Raw genomic sequence first — 22,619 nt, 5'->3', positions numbered from 1 at the left:
TCATGAGAAGAGAAGAATCCCTAGAAAAGACCCTGATGTTGGGAAAGATGGAGGGCACAAGGAGAAGGGGACGACAGAGGATGAGATGGTTGGACAGTGTTCTCGAAGCTACTAACATGAGTTGGCCAAACTGCGAGAGGCAGTGAAGGATAGGTGTGCCTGGCGTGCTCTGGTCCATGGGGTCATGAAGAGTCGGACACAACTGAACGACTGAACAACAACAATTCCTAATGCCATTGTCTGTTGGAAAATTCAGGACAGACTATAAGATGTAGTTCTTCACACAATGCATAAACTTTGGAATTTGCTACTGTAAGATATAGTTAATGTTTGTCAGTTTACCTTTTTCATTCCATCACAGAAAAAAACCTCTGCAGGTTGATTTGTTGATTTGCAGCAGAGCTTTAAAAATTTTCTAGTTGAAAATATTGACAGGCCTGTTTCCTGTTCTTGTGCTGTGCAAGACGCATACTGTTGAAATCTCTGTAGAATTTATTCACAAATGATTCAATTTCTTGATCAGAATTAAATTAAGTTTGTTTTCTTTAAGCAGAAAAGCAAATTTGAGAAATTCCAACACGCATCAAGGTAGAGCAACATATCCATGATGTCAGATTCCTCCATTTCAATCTTGCTGAGCTGTACCTTTGTGTTGTTTTTTGGCAAATCATGGTCTCAACTACACTTTCATATATATATGATTAAAAGACAAGCAGTGATTTTTGTGTGTGACACCGCTGCCAATATGTTGGCTTTGCCAGATTTAAAAGCCTCTATTGTTTGGAACATCAAAAAAACTAAGATCATGGCCACTGGTCCCATCACCTCCTGGCAAATAGAAGGGGAAGAAATGGAGGCAGTGAGAGATTTCACTTTCTTGGGTTCCATGATCACTGCAGATGGTGACAGCAGTCACGAAATCAGAAGACGCCTGCTTCTTGGGAGAAAAGCAATGACAAACCTAGACAGCATCTTAAAAAGCAAAGACATCACCTTGCCGACAAAAGTCCGTATAGTTAAAGCTATGGTTTTCCCAGTAGTAATGTACGGAAGTGAGAGCTGGACCATAAAGAAGGCTGATCGCCGTAGAATTGATGCTTTTGAATTATGGTGCTGGAAGAGACTCTTGAGAGTCCCGTGGACTGCAAGAAGATCAAACCTATCCATTCTCAAAGAAATCAGCCCTGAGTACTCACTAGAAGGACAGATCCTGAAGTTGAGGCTCCAGTACTTTGGCCACCTCATGAGAAGAGAAGAATCCCTAGAAAAGACCCTGATGTTGGGAAAGATGGAGGGCACAAGGAGAAGGGGACGACAGAGGATGAGTTGGTTGGACAGTGTTCTTGAATCTACTAACATGAGTTTGGCCAAACTGCGAGAGGCAGTGAAGGATAGGCGTGCCTGGCGTGCTCTGGTCCATGGGGTCACGAAGAGTCGGACACGACTGAACGACTGAACAACAACAACAATTGTTTGGAAGCTGAACAACCCACAGTGATGCAGACATAATCCTGGTGGACCTAGGTCTGAGTTGAGTCTAGACATATGGCCAGATTTTTTGGAATGTCAAGAGAGACAGTCTCAGAAATTGGAAGGCCTCCTCCTGCTGACTTCAAGAAAGGGAGATGGTGGTCTCCATGATTAACACGGTAACAAAGTCACAGCAACTACATATGTGCTTCAAATCACCATTCTGTTTGTCATTGTCCTGAGCCACCTGGTGGCAAGTCCCTCTGGAGTGCACAATCCCACAGGGCAAAGTCCAAGGTCCAATCAGGCCTGGTTCCCGTCTCTGCAGCTGATCCAGGGGTCAGGGCACCTGGAGGTCAGTCCCATACATGCATAGTCACAAAGAGCTCCCTAGAACATCCAAGCCCATGGTCCAACCAACCTGGGAAGTTGAGCAGACATTAGTTCTGTTCCACTTTATACTTTGCATGCTGACTGCAACATCTGGGCTAGTTGAAGCATGCAACCCACAAGTCTTCTGACCCTACTCCACCTAAGAAATCACACACCACCTTAGCTACCAATACCCCCCCCAGTCAGCTAGTGAGCTGGGCCAGGGGCGTTCCTAGCCCCTCGGCTGCCCGGGGCGGGAAGCCAAGGGGCACCCCTGGGGGGCGGGGCATCGTGGCGCGTGCGTGCGTCATGACGTCATGACGCACGCACGCGCGGCGACGGCCCGGCATCCCCGGGGGCGGGGCATCGCTGCGTGTGCGTCGACGCCCCCGCCCCTGGGGTATGCCGGGCGGGGGCTTGGGAGCATCGGCGGGCTACAAAGAGCCCCGAAGCCGCAGCCATAGCGCAAAGGGCTGCCAGGCTGCGGCTTCGGGGCTCTTTGCCACCCACCGAGGCTCCGGAAAGCGGCAGCCCGGCATCCCCGGGGGCGGGGCATCGCTGCGTGTGCGTCATGACGCACGCGCGCGCGGCGACGCCCCGCCCCCTGGGGTATGCCGGGCGGGGGCTTGGGAGCATCGGCGGGCTACAAAGAGCCCCGAAGCCGCAGCCATAGCGCAAAGGGCTGCCAGGCTGCGGCTTCGGGGCTCTTTGCAGCCCACCGAGGCTCCGGAAAGCGGCGGCCCGGCATCCCCGGGGGCGGGGCATCGCTGCGTGTGCGTCATGACGCACGCGCGCGCGGCGACGCCCCGCCCCCTGGGGTATGCCGGGCGGGGGCTTGGGAGCATCGGCGGGCTACAAAGAGCCCCGAAGCCGCAGCCATAGCGCAAAGGGCTGCCAGGCTGCGGCTTCGGGGCTCTTTGCAGCCCACCGAGGCTCCGGAAAGCGGCGGCCCGGCATCCCCGGGGGCGGGGCATCGCTGCGTGTGCGTCATGACGCACACGCGCGGGGCGACGCCCCGCCCCCTGGGGTATGCCGGGCGGGGGCTTGGGGGCATCGGCGGGCTACAAAGAGCCCCGAAGCCGCAGCCATAGCGCAAAGGGCTGCGAGGCTGCGGCTTCGGGGCTCTTTGCAGCCCACCGAGGCTCCGGAAAGCGGCGGCCCGGCATCCCTGGGGGCGGGGCATCGCTGCGTGTGCGTCATGACGCACGCGCGCGCAGCGACGCCCCCGCCCCTGGGGTATGCCGGGCCGCCACTTCGGGAGCCTCGTCCATGCAGCGCTGCTGCTCCCGGGGTGACGGAGGGAGCGGCGGCGCATGGGAGTGGTGGGACGCGCCGCCGCTCCCTCCGTCACCCCGGGAGCAGCAGCACTGCACACACCCGCCTAGGGGCGGCACCAGGGGCGGCCCGCCCCCACCGCCCCCACCCTACGACGCCCCTGAGCTGGGCTGTGGGCTCCTGCCTGCCTCAGCCTCCAGCCCCTTTCTATGCCTCAGAGCCCACCATGGATCCTGCTGTTCTGTTTCCTGTGCACTGATCCCCATCCCCTTGCCATCCTCCATCACCTCATGAGTACTTCCTACACCAGTGTTTTTCAACCTTTTTTGGGCAAAGGTACACTTGTTTCAGGGAAAAAATCACGAGGCACACCACCATTAGAAAATGTTAAAAAAATTAACTCTGTGCCTATATTGACTATATATAAAGTAATTTTTCAATTTTTCCCACGGCACACCAGGCAACATCTCGCGGCACACTAGTGTGCCACGGAACAGTGGTTGAAAAACACTGTCCTACACCAACCTCTCCTTCCCAGTCACAGTCCCATCTACACTCTTCGCCAGGATCCTCTTCCTCCTCTTCCTTCTCCCTTTTGCCCTGCGAATTCATGACAGTCCTACTCATTCAGTTGTGAAATGTGATGGTTGGAGATTCTATTAGATCTTGTTGCTGGTAATTCTGGTTTGAGTTGGTCCTATAATTTAATTAAGCTGCATGGCCAACACAGCATTTCATTTTTATGAAGTAGGTGTTTCTGTACCTTAACAGCTCAGCTATGTTGAAAGGAGAGGTACTGACCAGCTGTTTGTATGCTGGTTCCACATTAAGACTTGAATGAGATGTTGAATTTTGGAAAGCAGGTGCATGGAATCTGATCCACCAATAAGAGGAGGAGACCTTTTAAGCAGCTGAAAATTGTTTAAGAATTAGTTCATTCCCTTGGCTATTGTAGCAGAAGCATCTTTTCTCAGCCAGCAGTGAGATAACGATGTTACGTTCCTGGGATTTTGACTTCCAGTACTTTACACATCAGTCATGATATAATCTGCTTCCAAACTACTACCAGTAGCTGTGATTCACTCACTCTGCTTCTGTCATCAACCAGTCCCTCCAAGATTCTTCACACTCCCAGCTCCAGAAAATCCAAGCATAAAATAAATGAGAATCAATTAAGATTGTTTGTGAGGTGAAATATCATTTTTTATCCTTTCACATAGAATCCCTTTGCATGCATGCAAGTTACAAACAGTTTAGGAAGTTCAGATTGCAGCTGCTGCTGTTGTTTTCACAGCAAGGATAAGCTAGTTTATGATAATGATTTAATCACGTTAGAGCGTTTTTCATATATTAAGTATTTTTATAATACTGATCCAGGTTAGCATTCACAACAAAGTCAAACTGAGGCTGAACAAGTAACAAATCCAAGATCATCTAACAACTTTATTATCTCTAATACATTTTACAGCAATACTTATTTACAGATAAATTGAGAAAGTAGTGTCTCTGCCACTCAGTTTTACTTAAGTTTATACTAGCATCAAGCCTTCAACATAATGGTCTCTTAGTTGCTGTTATTTTGATATTTCTGTATAAATCAAATAGAATGGAATGTATTAAAAATTGTTTGAAAATATACATTGATCAAACTAATACAAAAAGCCTTGGAAGCATGTGAAATATTTTATGCATGGAAAGTATGGATTAAAAAATATTTTCCAAATAAAAAGGCTTATAGGTTAATGTTAGGACATTTGATTTTTCTGTTAGTATTTTATCAGACCTTTCCTGAATTTCTAATGTTCATTACTCAAGTATATTTATACAAATAATTGTTGTGAAGTGTGTCTGTGTCTGTACAGGCACATAAATATTTTAAATTGGCATAATTAAACATGAATACTAATTCAGTTACAATGGGCAAGTGATCTATAACAGCTGGAATTCATTACAGCCTTGAGTAACAATACTGTATGTTGTCTGCTGAGGAAATATAGTGATAATGAATAGAGTTCTACCATATATCTTGTTTTTTACCCCTCATTAGCATACCAGAGCAGAATATGCTGTCATTATAGTTATGAAATGCTTTGAAAGCACATATCGTAAACTAAAAAGGGAAACCATTGATTGAACACTTTTGCTTTTGATCAGGAAATGGCACCACCAAATTGTTAACTAATGTGCTTATTATTAAGTATTCTGATTGTTTGCTGCAGTTTTGTGCATTGAATGATACATGTGCTATTCTGAACGTATCCTAGTGAGAAACATAAAATATAATCAATGCGAGTTTCAGCATTTGTTTCAATGGATGATAGATTGAAACTATCTTCATCACTTCTATTGCTTGCAAATAAAGGATCCTATCACTTCTTCATTTTATTTCTTTAAGGCATTTGTATACTGCTTAATGTCCAAGATTTCTAAGCTGTGTACATAAAATATTTTAAAAATACAGATAATATGAACAGTTTAAATTTACCATAAAACAGAAGATTGCTTCAAAATGTTTGCTGAAATAGGAAAGTCTTCATCTAGTGCTGGAACTTCAGCAGGGAGAGAGTCTGTCAATCTCAGTCAGAAGGTGCAAGGGTAACACAACAAAGAGTCTATGGCATTAATGTTAAGGTAGTGATTGATAGATGTGTGTATTTGGGAATCCCTCTGTGAAACCATCACCCACATGGTTACTAAAACACACTCTCCCCAAATGATCTTTAGGTGGAGTCAAACCAAGCACTGTCCAGTGTGCATAGCTCCCAGGCTAGAAGTATGTAAGAAATAAATAAATTGTAGAAAAAGAAAGTATTTATTGTAAATGTGGTTTTAACAATAAAGCACAACATGCAGATACAGATAAAAGGTTCAATCAAATAAGTTGTACTCTGAGTTTGCCTACTGAAATTAATGGATCATGGTCATATTTATTATTTTTATTTATTAAATTTCTATTCTGTCCTTCATCCAAGGATCACAGGGTGGTTTGCAATATAAAAATGCAAAAATGCATAACATAGTAACAAACAAAAGCATTCATTAATTCAAAATAGTTGTTAATTCAATGGGTCTACTCTGAGTAAAGCCTAGTGGACTACCACATATAGGCTGGCTTTATAATGAATGATTTTAACAACAATAAGAAAAGTTTTTTTTCAGTCACATCAAACACCCTATAGTTAAGTAATAAATTCCTGTGGTGTGTTGGAACCTCTATGCATGACCAGAAGTGCTCACATGCAATAGTATTAGGGAAACTGCATTAATTGCAAGTTGGTGTACAATTCCAAAATGTGAGCCATGGGATTTATATTCTCTAGCAGAATTTTGGTATCCATGTTTTAAGGAAATTACATTACTTGTGAATGTAATTCAGAGCCCCTCCAAGTGTCCCTATTTTTCAGGGACAGTCCTGGATTTACAGATGCTGTCCCAGTTTCTGATTTGATCCCAGAATGTCCCACTTTTCATTAGGACATCCATATTTTAATCAGAGAAATATTGGAGGATATGGTAGGACGTCCCTATTTTCAACTGAAAATGTTGGAGGGTATGGAGTTATGTGACCCCCAAGCCATGGAGATAAGTAACTATACAACCTTTAGAAGACACCTGAAGGTTGCCCTGTATAGGGAAGATTTTTAATGTTTAATATTTTATTATGTTTTTATATTTGTTGGAAGCTACCCAGAATGCTTGGGGCAACCCAGCCAGAATGCTTATTGTCACAAACTGGAGTCCACAAGGGAAGACATCAGAGGAAAGACACTAAGTACCATGAGCATAAACCTTTCTCCAATTGCTCCCATTTCCCAGGATATAAATTACAGATAACTGAAAAAGGGAAAAACTCCCCAATAATTTTGAGGCATCTCAACTTGTACACTTTCTTTCCTCCTATCAGTAATTGCAGTTCTATGAAAACTGGTTTTGCTGAAGTGCTGTTCTCTACAGAAGTGTAACAGGACAATTTTATTTTAAATGCTGTTCACAGCATATCACACAGTGCACTGAAAAAACTAGTATTGCTTGATTTACCAACCCAAGCAATCTAAGAAATTAATATCTTGACCATCTAAAACCCCTGAATACTGTGAAACTACAGGACCTCAAAAGCATGAAAGCATTGGGAGCCTAAGAACAAAAAAAGTAATTTAACCCACTTTTTATATTGATGCAAACTTAATTTCACTGTTGATATTTATCTACTTTACTTTTTAAAGTATTTTGGTGGTGGGGAATCCAGTAATCAACCCCAAGTGAGACAGTAATAGCCTAAAAGTCTATGACATATGAACATCTGACTCTTTTCTCTCTCTGAGAACTTTGTGATTCTCTGTAATAACAGTTTTCTAAGAATCAGCCTTGAATTGCTACTGGTGGGAAAGGTCCCTCCCCTTGATTTGCCCCATTGCAGTTTCCCTTTATTTAGCTTTATCTGAAAAACTGGTTTTGTTTTATTTACATTGCAAACTGCCTTAGGATTTTTAGTTATAAAGGGTGGTGGCATATGAAATGCCATAAATAAATACAAAATGTCCTTGAATATTTCCCCAAAAGTTTCATTGGGGATAAAAATTAGTTGTCAGGAGTGCATGGTAAGAAGGCACTTTCCCTCAACTTTGGTTTCAGTACAAAATGATTGTGATATATTATTGTTGTAAACTTCCTTGGTCATTTGTAGTGATGGAAAGCAGTGCAGAACATCTGCCAGTAAATAAATGCAAGTTTTTGCTGTGCTCTTGACCACCGTAATATTTGACCAAATTATAGCTTCTGGATATACATATTGGATAAGTGGTATCTGTTATTGGACAGCAAGAGAACTAGGGATTAGTGAACTATGTTTTTGTTTTGTTGCTAGTTTGCCTTTGTTAGAATATGCTCCCCAGTCTTATTGCCTTCCTACCATCAAATGTCAATGCTTTTCAGAAAGGGTTGTGCAACAACACTCTAGTCTCTCATTCATTTTTCATGTTTTACTTTTGCAGCTGTTTCTTGTCGTTGTTGTTGGTCGCTGCTGTGGTCTGGAAAATCAAACAAACCTGTTGGGCTTCTCGGCGAAGAGAGGTATCAGTAACACTGGAATTACTATGATGGTTTTTTGTCTCAGAGCTGAACATGCAACCTGCTTGTCACACTTGGGAAATTAAACTAAGTCTTTTCACACATAACATTTTTTTTCTTGCCATTTTCAAGCAGCGCAGGATAATCTACACACTGGGAGCCAGTGTGGTGTAGTGGTTAAGAGCGGTAGACTCGTAATCTGGTGAACCGGGTTCATGTCTCCGCTCCTCCACATGCAGCTGCTGGGTGACCTTGGGCTAGTCACACTTCTCTGAAGTCTCTCAGCCCCACTCACCTCACAGAGTGTTTGTTGTGGGGGAGGAAGGGGAAGGAGAATGTTAGCCACTTTGAGACTCCTTAGGGTAGTGATAAAGCGGGATATCAAATCCAAACTCCTCCTCCTCTTCCTCTTCCTCCTCCTCCTCCTCTTTTTCTTCTTCTTCTTCTTCTTCTTTGCTTGGATAAATGTGGTTAGTTTACTACAAGTTTGACCTGTGAAAAAATTGTGCTGCTACTTTTTTACATCTTCTTTGTAAACAATAAATCAAAAATATCTTTTAAGGGTAAGCTGCAATTTTTCAAAGTTGTCGAAGGTCAGATTAGTTTGTTATCTGCTGTGTTTTCATGTATTTGGTGTACTCTGTCCACAACTGGTCTTTCCACATGTGCTCCTGGATATTTTGCCCCTTTTTCTTGACTTGTTTGGAGGGCAGGTAGGAGCACCTAACTTTAAAAAGCAAAACATAGCTTTGGATTTGCCCCACCTCTCCCTCTGCCTGGTTTTGTATACATGAAGTGATGTGCAGTGCTGTTATGGTGCCTGCTGTATTAAGCTTGAAAATAAGAATCTGAAATACATTTAGATGGCACTCTTGAATCTTTCTTTGCACTTACAGCCATAGCTTCAGTTCAAGCTGCTGCTGCAAAAGAGGACACTTTGTGGTCACACCTTGATTAAAATAATAAATAAATAAATAAATCATCATTTGCATCCACAGCTTAAATTGGGTTGGATCTTTTAAGACTCAATGAGCATTTGCATGACAGTATAATAGTACTGAATAAATCAGATGGTGATTTGAAACTGTTGCTCTGAGAAACTTCAGAATCACTGTGATAAGAATAAATGTTTTACCGGCTAAACTGATCTTAGAAATATGTCACTCCTGCAGATGTCAAAGCTTCCATGTCAAACTTTCAGACATAATGACTTGGACACAACGAAATACTTGTGCAAGTGTATCCAGTCCATTTATTAGTAAGCGATATCGGGTTGGAATTGTGAACACAACTCTGCTCATGAAATTATGCTTTCTTGATTCCTCTCATCCACTGCAGCCACTTTGGCCTTCCAAAAGCCATTCCTGAGTCCCTCTCCAGAGGAATGACATGGGGTGGGCACAGGGAGCTTCATGGGGGTGGGATTCAGGAGAATTCCTTGTGTGAACAGAAGTGCTTTTCCACTGGTGCATAGTGTCTCACCAGTATGCAAAGTAATTCATGTATAATTATTCATAAGCGGGGGGGGGGGGGGTGTCAATGGAAATTAAATACTCATATATCTTTTGAATATTATACTCTGTAACATTAGGATAAAATTGTGCAAATAGTTACTTATCAGAGACTAAATAGTTACTTCAGGGTACCCCAATTTATTGCTTAGCTAGCTAGTTTCTTAAAATAGCTTGATATATTTTGTAATCTTCCTTAAAACCTCCAATAGCTCATTATTGATTGTAGAATGATAATGATGTCATCTGACCATTATCTTAATTACTTTAATTATGTCAATTTATAACATTATTTTATTTGGGACGTGGGAAAATGAATACTGTTCCAGAGTCATAGGAAAAAATATTTAATTGCAAAGAAATTGATTTAACTATGATGTAGCTGTTGAGACTTCCATTGTACTGTTGTTTGTTAAACTTTCCACAAAACATAGCACACATGCCCTCCAAAAAAGATTAGGTCTGAAACATGTTTTGAAAACTCTTTCAAATACACATTCCTTTTGTACTTAAATGCTGAGCAGAATGATACAGATTTGCATGTGTCAACCTTTCGCGTAAAAAGGGCATCCTTTTATATCTACAAACTGAAGATTGTAGCCTATATGCTCTACACTTGAGGAACACATGAAAGAGTGTAGAGCTGGATTGTGTCTTTTGCTCCTCCCTTGACATCACATTGCCTTCTTTCAACATCTATGCATTGCACACAGTTGTATGCAGAAAAAGTCCAACATGGGAGCTCCTACTCATGAGTAGAGGCTCTTCATAATCAAGTGCTCCTGTTCTGGACTTTCTTTGCATGTAACTGCATGCAACATAAGTCACATAATACTATATTATGTGTGAGGAGAATGGTTTGAAATGCAAAAGCTAATTAAAACTAATCTAATCTTATATTAAGGCACAGCAAAAATACCAAAGTGAATATTCTGATTATTTGAACAAACCATTATTTTTATCCATGCTTATACACAAATCACTTATGAAGCATGACTTAATATATTTGGTTAGAATTAATATGACAGAGAGCTAAAACACAACCCCTGCCAATTATTCTAAACAGTTCTTTCTGCCAATAGAGAGATTGGATTATTATTTTTTAAAATACCTGTAAACATAGTTAATATCACGTTGTCTTGCTATTTATGGTTAAATACATGTCAGAGATTTGAGTAATGATTGTGTCCAAGTGTTTACTAATCCTGAATGGTTGGATTCAGTTCCTATTCTATTCAAAGGGACCCAAATTTCACTGATTTTAAAATGGACTTAAGTTCAGCAAATTTACATCATATTTTTCTATACATGTGTTCATGGTAGTTAGTTCCATTATGTTCAGAGGTGGTTACTTCTTTGTAGACCAAGTCCAGTGAAGCTCTGGGTGGGGGAGCATGTGGCAAATAACAACATATAGCGAGGTGTTGGATTGAAATTAGGCCACAACTTTATTGATTACAGCAGAATAGATTTGGTGTAGGTGTTGGTCATATATCCATTAATCAACCAGCCCACTTACTGGCTGATATGTTGTTCACTAAAAGACAGGGGTTGGCTGATGCTGGGGTCCCTCATGGCATGAACCATTTCTGGTGGGCCCCATTCAGCCACTGGTAGGGGATGCTCTGGCCCTTCAGCCCCCAAGCTGGGCTTCTGGACAGAGAATGCTACCCTCCAGGGTCACTTAAGGGGATTCCCATACATATAGAATGGGTAGAGTGCCTCTTCCTCCTAAGGATTCAGCCAGTGCCTCTCCCATCTTCATAAGTTGTGATGATTGTTATGAGGTAGGTGGAAACCCCCCACAATTAAAGTCAGATTGCATGTAGGCAAAATTCCTCCCCAGCCCTAAAATGAGCAACAGTCCATAGCAATGTCATTGGTCAACAGACTCATTTCTGCAGAGGAGTCAGAGGTTTACAATAGAGGGTGAGTGGGAGGGAAAGTCTTTCAATGCTGAGGTAGGGTGAGCATGCAAGACCCAACTTTAATGCCCAAGGAGTGGACCAGAGGGCAGTTTATTTCCTTGCAACTTCATTTGAAGGATGGGTTGTGCCTGTCTCAGGCACTGTGTGCAGATGTAAGGTCTCATGAGCCAAACTCAAAGCTATATTAAGCTTATCATTGGTGCCTGTCAATATCAGGATGTTCACAGATGGACATGCTTGAAAGCCTTCTCACAGTCAGGGACCCTCATTTGCAGTTCATGTTAAGGCACAATGCCCCAAAACCACTGTAGTTGCTGCTGCATCCTGCTTCTGGTTGCTATATGTTCCAAGCCCATTTCCTTCATGTCTTTCTACAGTGCTGGGCAGGCTCTTAGGCTGAATGGTGTAGAAGGCATTGTAAATCACTCAAGGAGTGAAAGGAGCACAACTGGTGAGAGCTGTGGCCTTGAAAAAGTCTTGAGGACTGTATAGTGAGCCTAAAGTTCCTCACCCCTGTTCACATAATTAAATAACTATTTTTCTCTAGTAAATGTTATTTCCATTTTTCTGAACAAAATATTTTGTATGTGGGAAGTGTCTGTGGAATTAATACTAGCATTGTTCCTGGTGTTCTGCTCTCCATTTGAGGTAACATTGGGAGTTGGCCACCAAAATTAATGTCTGCCTTCAAAGGTGAATAATCTCTAGTTTATGAATTATTTTTGTTAAGGGTCTGCATTAACTAATCCACCTCATCAGTACTTGAAACAGAACTGCTTTGAAATGCAGTGGCCCTGTGCATCCTCATTAATGACAATTTTATATTCTGTTGGAATTGGGCATTTATACATCCATTGCAAAAGTTGAGGCAAGTAATTAGCCAGAGGTTCAGCAGCTTTTTAGTGAAGAGACTTTTAAGTGGTGGTATTATAAGTGAATGCTTTCTTCTTTATAGGTCTCTTATGCATAAGTGTAGGCTTTGATGTTATTGACGTTGAATATTATAGTTGGAGCTTTTTTTTTAGTCATGTGGTTATTAGTAAGAAGCAAATGCAGGTCAAAACTGGAGATTCAGTTTTCACATTCAGTGGCTTGTTACATTTTCACTGACAGGAGCTGGGATCGAAATAACTGCTGATTCTTCTCTATACCCAGGATGGCTTGGGCTTGTGACTCCATAGGAACTGATTTTTTCCACAGAGAGACCTTTTTATGAGGTGGCTTAGTAAGCATTTACTTATCAAAGACAGGCAGAGGGGAAAGCAAACACTGGGTTCACCCAAGCCCTATCTAGACTAACTCTTTGGATCCCTGTCAATACCTTCTTTGTCCTTTTAAATAACCACTTTTTTTGTTTAAATAACCACTCTTCTTTGTATACAAAAACCACTCTTTTGTATTTTAATTCTTTGAGCAGCACAAAGTTGTTTCCAAATAATTGAAAATCATTATGTGAGTAATTTTATTAGGTCTAATTAAATAATCATAGCTAACATACTGAATATACATTAGTAGGAAGCAGCATCACAGCAGCAAGCTGTCCCCCCCCCCCAAGCCTATATGCAATCAGCCAGAGCTGTCCCTGAGACCCCAAGTCCTGGCCTGGCTACCCTGCCAATTCACTCTAGGGGACCCACTTAGCACTGAGCTGGCAAGATTATATTCCTGCCTGGCAAGCTGTGCTGTGATCCAGCAAGAGATGCAAACTGAGGCCACTGATCTCATGAAATGCTGATGCGAGCCATCTGTGAAATAAACATATTTTAGTTTATAGAGAATGACTTATAAGTCTGGTAAATATTACAAACATAGGGGTTGGCAACACCATGTTTAACTGTGTTCTTCCTTCTGCCCCATTTAATTTGTGTAGTCCACATGACAATCAAATCTCAATGCTTTCCATGTGTGAATTTGAGTTTACCTGATACAGGGATAATCCGGTAAATTAGAGGAAATTTCCAAACCACTCAAATTGGCCTTCACATACAATTTGTTTCAGTGTTTTTCAGTGGGTGGATCAGTTGTCATTTTCTACTACTTTCCTTTCCATTCGCCCTACTTCCTCACTGCTTTCATTTCATTTTCAGCTGTACTTATGATTTCTGATGTGCTCCTGAACAGAGGAATACGTTTTTCTTTTGATTCCCTCAGATTTGCACAAAACCAGAAAACTGTACAACCAAATCACATTTTTTTTTTTAAAAAAAAAGTCTACACCAGATATATTGGAAACAATCTGAAAAGTGTGAGCTGAGGATTTACAATTGCTTTAATTTCTTTTGCAGTGGGGTAGTAGGGGCATGTCAGGAGCTTAGCCTTTTATATACATTTTTCTTTTGATCACTCAGATTTGCCTGTGTGCTTTTGCACAATACTTGAGCAAAGATTTTAAAAGGGGGGACAATTTGAATGGGGGAAACTGGATTAACAGCTAAATGATGCTCAAATGTTGATGAGACCACAGCATCCTATAGAATGTTATTTATCTTTGTCATGAACTAAAATCTTCACTGTAGACCATAATTTATTATAATGTCATTATTCTGAGCAGCTGCTTATTTGCTTAACATGGATGCCAAGATAAATTAACCATACTTTTTTCCTATTTATAATTAATAATTTACATATAACCTTTGGCTTTTCTTTTATCTTCAAGTATTGATATAAGACATATAAAATCAGCCTGTGTGTGGAAAGAATGCTTTGAAATGCAAAATCTAATTAAAATGGATGCAGTGTTATTTTAGGACTGTTGAACGATACTATAGGGAATATCATGAATATTTGAACGGACCATTTTTTTTTATTTGTGCTATTCAATTTATGCACCAGTCAGTTGTGAAAAATGAGCTGGTTCTTTTGGTATGAGTATAGTGAACAAGAGAGTTAAATCAGATGAAACACAAGTAATCAACACAATGAAACCATTTATATACTGTATTTTTATTTGGGGATGTATACTTAGAATAAATCGTTAATTGGATCTGACATTACTTAGGAAGTTAAGCCATATAGAAGCTTCATTTGCAGTTGCTGGTGATGAATTCCATCCTATATATGAGATAGAGCTGGCAGGCTCTACTCCCTTTCCCAGTGGGTTATGGCTAGCACAAATTTTCTTCCTATTATGGCCAAAGAGGCCTTCAAAGCTTGATTGGTGGCAGCTGTGGGTAGCAAGGCTGATGGATTCCCACAGCACCTAGAAGAGAAGGGAACTGCTGCTTCCTCTCATAAGTGGAGAATAACTAAGGAAGAACAAGGAAGGCAGTGTTCCAGCTCTCTAAAGGATGTATGCAAGTTGCTGCTAGCAGACTTAACTCAGTACCTTGACTTACAGCTGCGGCAGTTCTGTGAGGACACAGGTGAGGAAGGAAAGAGTTGAGATTGGTCTGGGTACAGTCAGCTAGCAAAGAAATGCAAAGCAGAAGCTCATAAAGGAACTGTATTTGAATATAGTAAACTGTCAGGGGTGAGCAGGAAGTAGATAGAAGTCCCATAAATCCCAGCCACAGAACTTATTCCCAGAAGGCTGGTGAATCTCTCTCAAAAGATCCAGTTACAGGTGGGTAGCCGTGTTGGTCTGCCATAGTCAAAACAAAATCGAAAATTCTTTCTAGTAGCACCTTAGAGACCAACTGAGTTTGTTCCTGGTATGAGCTTTCGTGTGCATGCACACTTCTTCAGGTACACTGAAACAGAAGTCACCAGATCCTTAAATATAGTGGGGGAGTGGGGAGGGGTATTACTCAGAAGGGTGGTGGGAATGGGTGATAGGCTGATAAGTGTGGAAAACCTGTTGACGACTCTAAACGGCTGCAATTAGTCTTGCAGGGAAAGGCAAGGGGTGAGATGGCTAAAGATGGCTTTGTTATGTATAATGAGATAAGAATCCAATGTCTTTGTTCAAACCAGGTTTCTCCATGGTTTTAAGTTTGGTGATTAGTTGCAATTCAGCCACTTCTCTTTCCAGTCTGTTTCTGAAATTTCTTTGTATTAAGACAGCTACTTTGAGATCTTTTATAGAATGTCCTGGGAGATTGAAGTGTTCTCCTACTGGTTTCTCTGTCTTGTGATTCCTGATATCAGATTTATGTCCATTTATCCTTTGGCGTAGGGTTTGGCCTGTTTGTCCAATATAGAGAGCTGAAGGGCACTGTTGGCATTTGATTGTATACACAATGTTGGAAGATGAGCAATTAAATAGTCCTGAGATGGTGTGTTTGATGTTGTTGGGACCAGTAATGGTGTTATCCGGGTTTATGTGGCAGCAAAGTTGGCATCTGGGTTTATTGCAGGCTCTGGTACCAGTGCAGGCTCTGGTACCAGTAAACAGGACTCAACATGGACACTGGTATAAGGATAAGGAAAGTTACGGGGAAACAAATTAGAATGAACCAGGCCATCTAAAAGTGCTCTAAGAGTGACAGCTACCAATAAGTTCTGCAAGACTCTTCCAGGATCTGCACGCTGCTTCCTACCAGGGAGCCCTCAAGATCAGCCTTCCCTAGAATTTCTCCTGGCCCTAAGCCTAGCCCAAGTACTGTTAGGAGACCCTACAATGCTGTAACTTGGACTTGGACTCAAGAAAGGTTTTGAGTCTGTTTCACTGGGGGAAATGACACCCTCACAAACCCTTCTCTCTCTATTCCTAACCCCTAGAAGGGTGTACTCAGAATATAAATGAATATCTGTTTTAGAAGGGAATGGGATCCTTCTAAAAGATCACTTTACACTTTCTTGGAGCGATGAATCCCTGTCTCTAAGAGGGGAGTATCTGTCAGGCTGGGGTCAGGGCACCATGTCCCTGAAGGTCTCATCTACATAGCTTCTCCAGTTCAGCTGTGTGAGCCAAAAAAAGAACAGACTTGTAGAAAGCACAGACCAAGGAAGTCTGCCCTACAGGCTGATACTTTTACATGTGACACTCTGATTGATGCATTGCATAGTTTTCAAACCCTTCTGGCTTTCCAGCTTAATAATTGGCTCATTCTTTAAGACAGCAACAATAGGGAGAAAGATGCTTGCTGTGGCCTTGATTGTGTCCTTGATGGAGGAACAGCTTTTTAGGCAGGAGAATTCATGGGTATTTGATTTTCACAAGGAGATAGCTACTAAGGAGGGCCTATGTTCTCTGGGAAGCTACAATTGTGAGTAATGCAAACTGTGCTATGGGTTGGGTTCAATGCATAATTCCAAACAGTTCCAAATTGGAACTGCTCAGCTACATCCCTTGTTCAGATCTTTGGAAGCCATGAATTCTCCTGAAGAGTTTGTTTTAACACATTGTAGACCAGAAGATAGGTGGCTGAAGCAGTAAGCTGAAGCTAGAGAAGGGAATCTTGAGGACAGTGATCATGGAATCTCAGTTCCATATTCTGTTACCTTGTTGTCTTAAACACATCCAACTTCACTCTGTTTCTCTCACTCACATTGTGCCATTTATGAGAAAATAGTATGGGGCATTTGCTGATGCATTTCTTAGTGTCTTCTGCTTGAACCCTGTTGGTGCCTGGGAAGGCAACAATTCAGGTTGCTGGATTAACCCTTGCATGGCTTGGGATACTAGTACCTGAAGGGACACCTCTTTCAGATTGTTAAACAATTTTTACATTTTTATTTGTATTCTTTAGCATCATTTATGGAGTTTCTTTGGTCTGTCCTTGAGGAGGCAATTTTTTTGTTCATTTTTTAAGGCTGGTTATGCCATATTAATTTGAAAGGTTGTATTTGTTTACATTGGATATCTTTAATTATTTTATTGTAAGTTGCCTAGAGGCTTTGGCATAGGTGGTTCATGAGTTTAATAAATAACTTAACTTGCTGGAACAGAGGTATTCAGTAGTTTATCAACAAAACAATGAACCACTCACTCATAAATCATATTATATATTGTGTTTATTTATTAAGCAAGGTAATTGCCAATACAATTTGCATGGTTGGAAGCTGCATTCTCCCAAGATCTGGCAAAGGGTAGCAAAACAGTTTTTTCCACATACAAGGGGGTGGGGGAGTGTGAAATTATGATATTTTAGATTGCAGTTCCCATACATGCTTTTGCTCTTTTGATACCACTGGTCACTTCTCAAGGTTTTCCATTTAGTCTCATTTCCATTTGTTCTTTTGATACCACTGGTCACTTCCCAAGGTTTTCCATTTAGTCTCATTTCCATTTACTCTGCTGAACATATTTAATATGCTCCATTATTGCAATTGCAGTTTTCTTTTCTAAGATAGATGTTTGTTAAATCTCAACTGAAGGTGCCTTTGATGTTGAATGGCTGGCATTTATGATAACAATAAAATAACTTGTATAAATGCGGGTACACATAATCATGGCTGGCAGCAATTTATTGTTATATGTAGTGTGTGTCCTGCATATTTAATACAAGTTTCTGAGAAGATAATATGATTGTAGTTATGTGGGACTAATGGTAAGATAAGGAAATTGCTTGTTTTTCATACAACTTAGAGATTTGCAGTAATACTCAATTGAAAGCTAGGGAAAATCACAATTTAAATGAGAAAAATGCTTCAGGATTTCTTTGGCAAGGTTAATGCTTAGTTCTTCTGTGAAAGAAGGCTGTAAATATGCTGTTAGGAGTGTCACTGACTTTGTGTTTCTATTTCCTATAAAGATTTAATATTAAATAGTACATAGTAAGCTCTTTGGAATACACAAAGTACCCCAGAAAGAGCACTGCCCCTCCCTTAACACCCCACACTGTAAAGAGTGCTCACAAACATTTGTCATCATTGCACATTTATTATAATAAGCACATTTTTTGCAAGCAATTTCCCCCATAAGTATATTTGTACGTTCACACACTCATTATAAGCATTTTTGTACACATTTATATGGCTGTAAAACAGCATTGCAGAATTCAGAGAAGTATAAATTTCATAGATTAGCTGTGTTTCGGTGTGCTTATTCTTTCTGGACGAGACCATTAGAAGAGGACCAAAATTATGGGTCTTAAATCATCAGAGAGTTGGGGACTTGTCTGTCCCTTGCATGTGAAGGCAGGCTCCAGTGGATTGAGAGGACAAGACCAATAGTGGATCCAGCGGTCAAGAAGGTGGTTTCTGCATATGCTGAAATGAGGGGCAGGGGAAGGTAGCCCATCTAGGAGAAAGCAAACTCTGATCTGAAACCTCCACTGCCTTGCGGTTACACTCATTCATGAGAAAGGCTTTGTGAGTAAACCCTTTGAATAATCTATCTGCTGCCTTGCAATACATTTTTGGGGCAGCCCAGGACCTCCATATTACACTGCCGAGGCTTATGCCCCAGAATAAAAACAAATAAAATCGAGAAAAGCAATTCAAAGTGACAGGTAAAAGCTAAAAATCCAATGCAGCAACAATACTGTAATCAAAACAGAAAGCCTGAAAACAAGAAAGTAGTCTTAAAAATAGCTGGTGATTGTTACTGAAAAGGTCCTGTCCTATGTCACTTCCAACTGCAACTCTCATGGTAGACACAATGCAAAGCTCCTCTGATGACAACAGTAGGGAGCCTTAAGAGTGCTTTGCCTGTCCTCACTCAACAGCATGATGTTGCAATTGTGTTTTATCACACGTAAACCAAATTCCTACAAATCAGGCTTGAAAAAACATAGGCTTATTGGAATGCAATTCAACTAATAGCATCATATTGTCGGGATCCACAGAATGCTGTGTACGAAAGTAAGTCTGCAAGCCTGAGTTTGCTAGTAAAAGTGAGACTAGCTGGTGCCACTGGCTGATGCTATCAGCCTCCAATACTTTCTATAGGAGTGCTGGGGCATGTGTTGTCAGTTGATTGGCTGTCATCGGTATAAAAGGGAAACCTGTCCAGCAGTGGGTGTGGTAGTAGAAGGGTGTGGTCAGAGAGAGTGAGAGGTTTAGAGAGAAGTCTTCCTACATGCCTTAAGGTGCAGCCAGGTACTCTGCTTATTTGTATGAACTACTCATGTATCATAGCCTGTAGATATTCGTATATAGCTCACAATAAATATACTGCACTGAAGAACCTGGGACTCTGAGCATCTCTGCTAAAGCGCCGTGAGGAATTCGCAACACATATACCTGTATGTGAGAGTGAACAAAGCATGGCAATTCCACAGAAAGTGGTTAGTGAGAAATCGGACATATTCATAGACTCATGCTTTCATTTTACAATTCATACCTAGAAATCCATAACTGAAGGACAGATAGTACCATGAAACATTATCATTTGTCTGCACACTCTCACTTTTTTTTAATTCTCTGTGACAATTTAGTTTGCTGCAGTAGTATTCTGAACTAAGGGACAGCTAAAAAAGCATAGCTAATCAGATCTTGGGTTTGTTATTTATGTACAGCATTAATATTACAATTTCTACAAGCCATGCTTTTATTAATGTTTTTAATTTAAGAAGCTGTTTCTGTCATTATAGGTATAGTTGCCATAATGGTGAAGCAGTGCAGAAATAGAAAAGGCATTCTGTAATATATGACTTAAATAAAGAAAACAAATGTAATGGATTAATAAGAATTTCAAGTAAAGCCAGCAAGCTGAAATATTCTTCCTTCAAGCTGAGACATTTTGTGGGGAGTAAGAAATAAACTAGCTAACTCAGCCTTAGGACTAAATACAAATTATTATTATTATTATTATTATTATTATTATTATTATTATTATTATTATTATTATTATTATTAAATTTATATACCGTCCTATACCTGGAGGTTTCAGGGTGGTTCACATAATAAAATCAAAATATAAAACTACAAAATACATAATCAAAATAAAAACAACCCAATAACCCCCCTCAAAAAAACCCCACATTTTTAAAGGGCATAGGATGTAAATCAGATCAACCAAAGGCCTGGTTAAAAAGGAACACTTTTTCCTGGTGCCTGAAGGTGTATAATGAAGGTGCCAGGCAAACTTCCCTGGGGAGAGCATTCCACAGAAGGGGAGCCACTGCAGAGAAGGCCCGTTCTCATGTTGCCATCCTTCGGAAATCTCGAGGAGGAGGCACACGTAGAAGGGCCTCAGATGAGGTAAACTGTTTTTTCCAACAGTTTCTTATACCTGAAATATAAACACTTAAAAATACTGTATTTCCAGACATAGTCATGGTTAAAGTAGACCCATTGACATGAATCGGATTTAAGTTAGTCACTAATGCAAGTCCTATTAATTTCAGTGGGTCCATTCTAAGCATGTCTGAATCTGGATGCAGTGCCTTGGATTTTACTACTTTCAGATTGTCCTAGGTGGAATAAACGACTAAATAACAGATGAGAAACAACAGAAAAATTGTCCCTTGATGATGTGAACTAAGTCACCATATGTATCAAATCAGCAAGTGCTGGACTTTGACCTCAAAAATCTAAGCTGTGAAGATTACTACTATATTCATTGTGCCATCCTTTGGGGGGAAAACCTCACAGTAGGCCTACTGTTGTGAATGTGAATCAGATATTACCTTCACAACCAAACGGGGGAATTTGTTGATTTACTAAAGAGTATAGCCAGTGACTTTATATAAAACAAGCCTGTTTTGAAAGTGGAAGATTGGAGTCAGGTCAGACTAAACGGTGAACGAGGTGAGCAAATGTTATACCTTCTCCCCAGCCCAGCACCCAGATTTTCCCTTTCAAGCTCCATATTTATCAATTCCAACCTTACAGACTTTGTTACAGTGACTTGAGCTAAGAAAAACAATAATGAGTGTCTGGTTAAGCCTCTTAAAGACATGTTTGGTCCTTTTGCTCCTAGCATATTTGACAAATGTTTGGTTGAGGATCCAGAGAACAAAGGGCCCTGATTATTTTTGAGAGTATGCAGTTAAAAGGAAAACGTGAAAAAGAAATTACTTCCTCAATTGGTTCTTAATTTGGTGTTTAATTTTTAAAATAGGTATCCTCCTACAAGTCTTAGAATTACAATAACAGAACTTTTGAGTTAATTTTGTACCTCGTTTTCCAGAGCTGGGCATTTTTAAGGCCTTTCTCAGAAATGACACTTCATTATCAAGAGTAGCCACTGAAGATCTACCTTCAAACTTTGGTTATAATAATAAAGATAAGAGGGTAACTACTGGATTCTTTCCCTGTACTTGTGTATTCCTCATCCTACCCACAAGAGCTACCTACCACCTCCCATCAGAAAATAAGAGTTTGGCAATATCAGACCAACGGTCCACCTGGTTCAGTATCCTGCTTCCCATATTGGCCAGTCATGGTGGTTCTGTGCAGGTCTGTGCAGGGGAGTGTGGCTGCTGGGTACACTTGGCTCATGCCTCAGAAGGCTAAGCCAGTCATGGGACCCCATCAGCGACTGGTTGCTTTTTTTGTTTGAGCTTATAACTTTATTCCAACAAGACTCCTGCCCAGGGCTTCAGACAAGCTCTGAATAGGCCTGGTTCTGGAAAGTCCATTCCTCCCTGTTACTCCCCAGCAGCCGGTATTAAGGGGGATAGTACCTTTGAACCTGAAACTCCTATTTAGCTTTCCTAGACAATAGCCACTGATTGACCTGTTGTTGTTGTTCATTCGTTCAGTCGTGTCCGACTCTTCGTGACCCCATGGACCAGAGCACGCCAGGCACGCCTGTCCTTCACTGCCTCTCGCAGTTTGGCCAAACACATGTTAGTAGCTTCGAGAACACTGTCCAACCATCTCATCCTTCTCATGAGGTGGCCAAAGTACTGGAGCCTCAACTTCAGGATCTGTCCTTCTAGTGAGCACTCAGGGCTGATTTCTTTGAGAATGGATAGGTTTGATCTTCTTGCAGTCCATGGGACTCTCAAGAGTCTCCTCCAGCACCATAATTCAAAAGCATCAATTCTACGGCGATCAGCCTTCTTTATGGTCCAGCTCTCACTTCCGTACATTGTTGTTGTTGTTCAGTCGTTCAGTCGTGTCCGACTCTTCGTGACCCCATGGACCAGAGCACGCCAGGCACGCCTATCCTCCACTGCCTCCCGCAGTTTGGCCAAACTCATGCCAGTCGCTTCGAGAGCAC

General features: G+C 41.3%; 1 protein-coding gene across 3 annotated transcripts in view; it reads left to right on the top strand.

The window, feature by feature from the left end:
• Positions 1 to 22,619, top strand: part of ATRNL1 (attractin like 1) — a 505,113-nt gene that overhangs the window by 247,867 nt on the left and 234,627 nt on the right. For all 3 annotated transcript variants that reach the window (XM_033149571.1, XM_033149570.1, XM_033149569.1), the window contains one exon: positions 8,109 to 8,187. In XM_033149571.1, the coding sequence (XP_033005462.1) occupies positions 8,109 to 8,187 (79 nt within the window). The remainder of the gene's footprint in view (positions 1 to 8,108; positions 8,188 to 22,619) is intronic.

This window comes from Lacerta agilis, chromosome 5, assembly GCF_009819535.1.
Source record: "Lacerta agilis isolate rLacAgi1 chromosome 5, rLacAgi1.pri, whole genome shotgun sequence".
In the NCBI taxonomy this organism is placed as follows: Eukaryota; Metazoa; Chordata; class Lepidosauria; order Squamata; family Lacertidae; genus Lacerta; species Lacerta agilis.
This window is presented reverse-complemented; position numbering and strand designations above follow the sequence as displayed.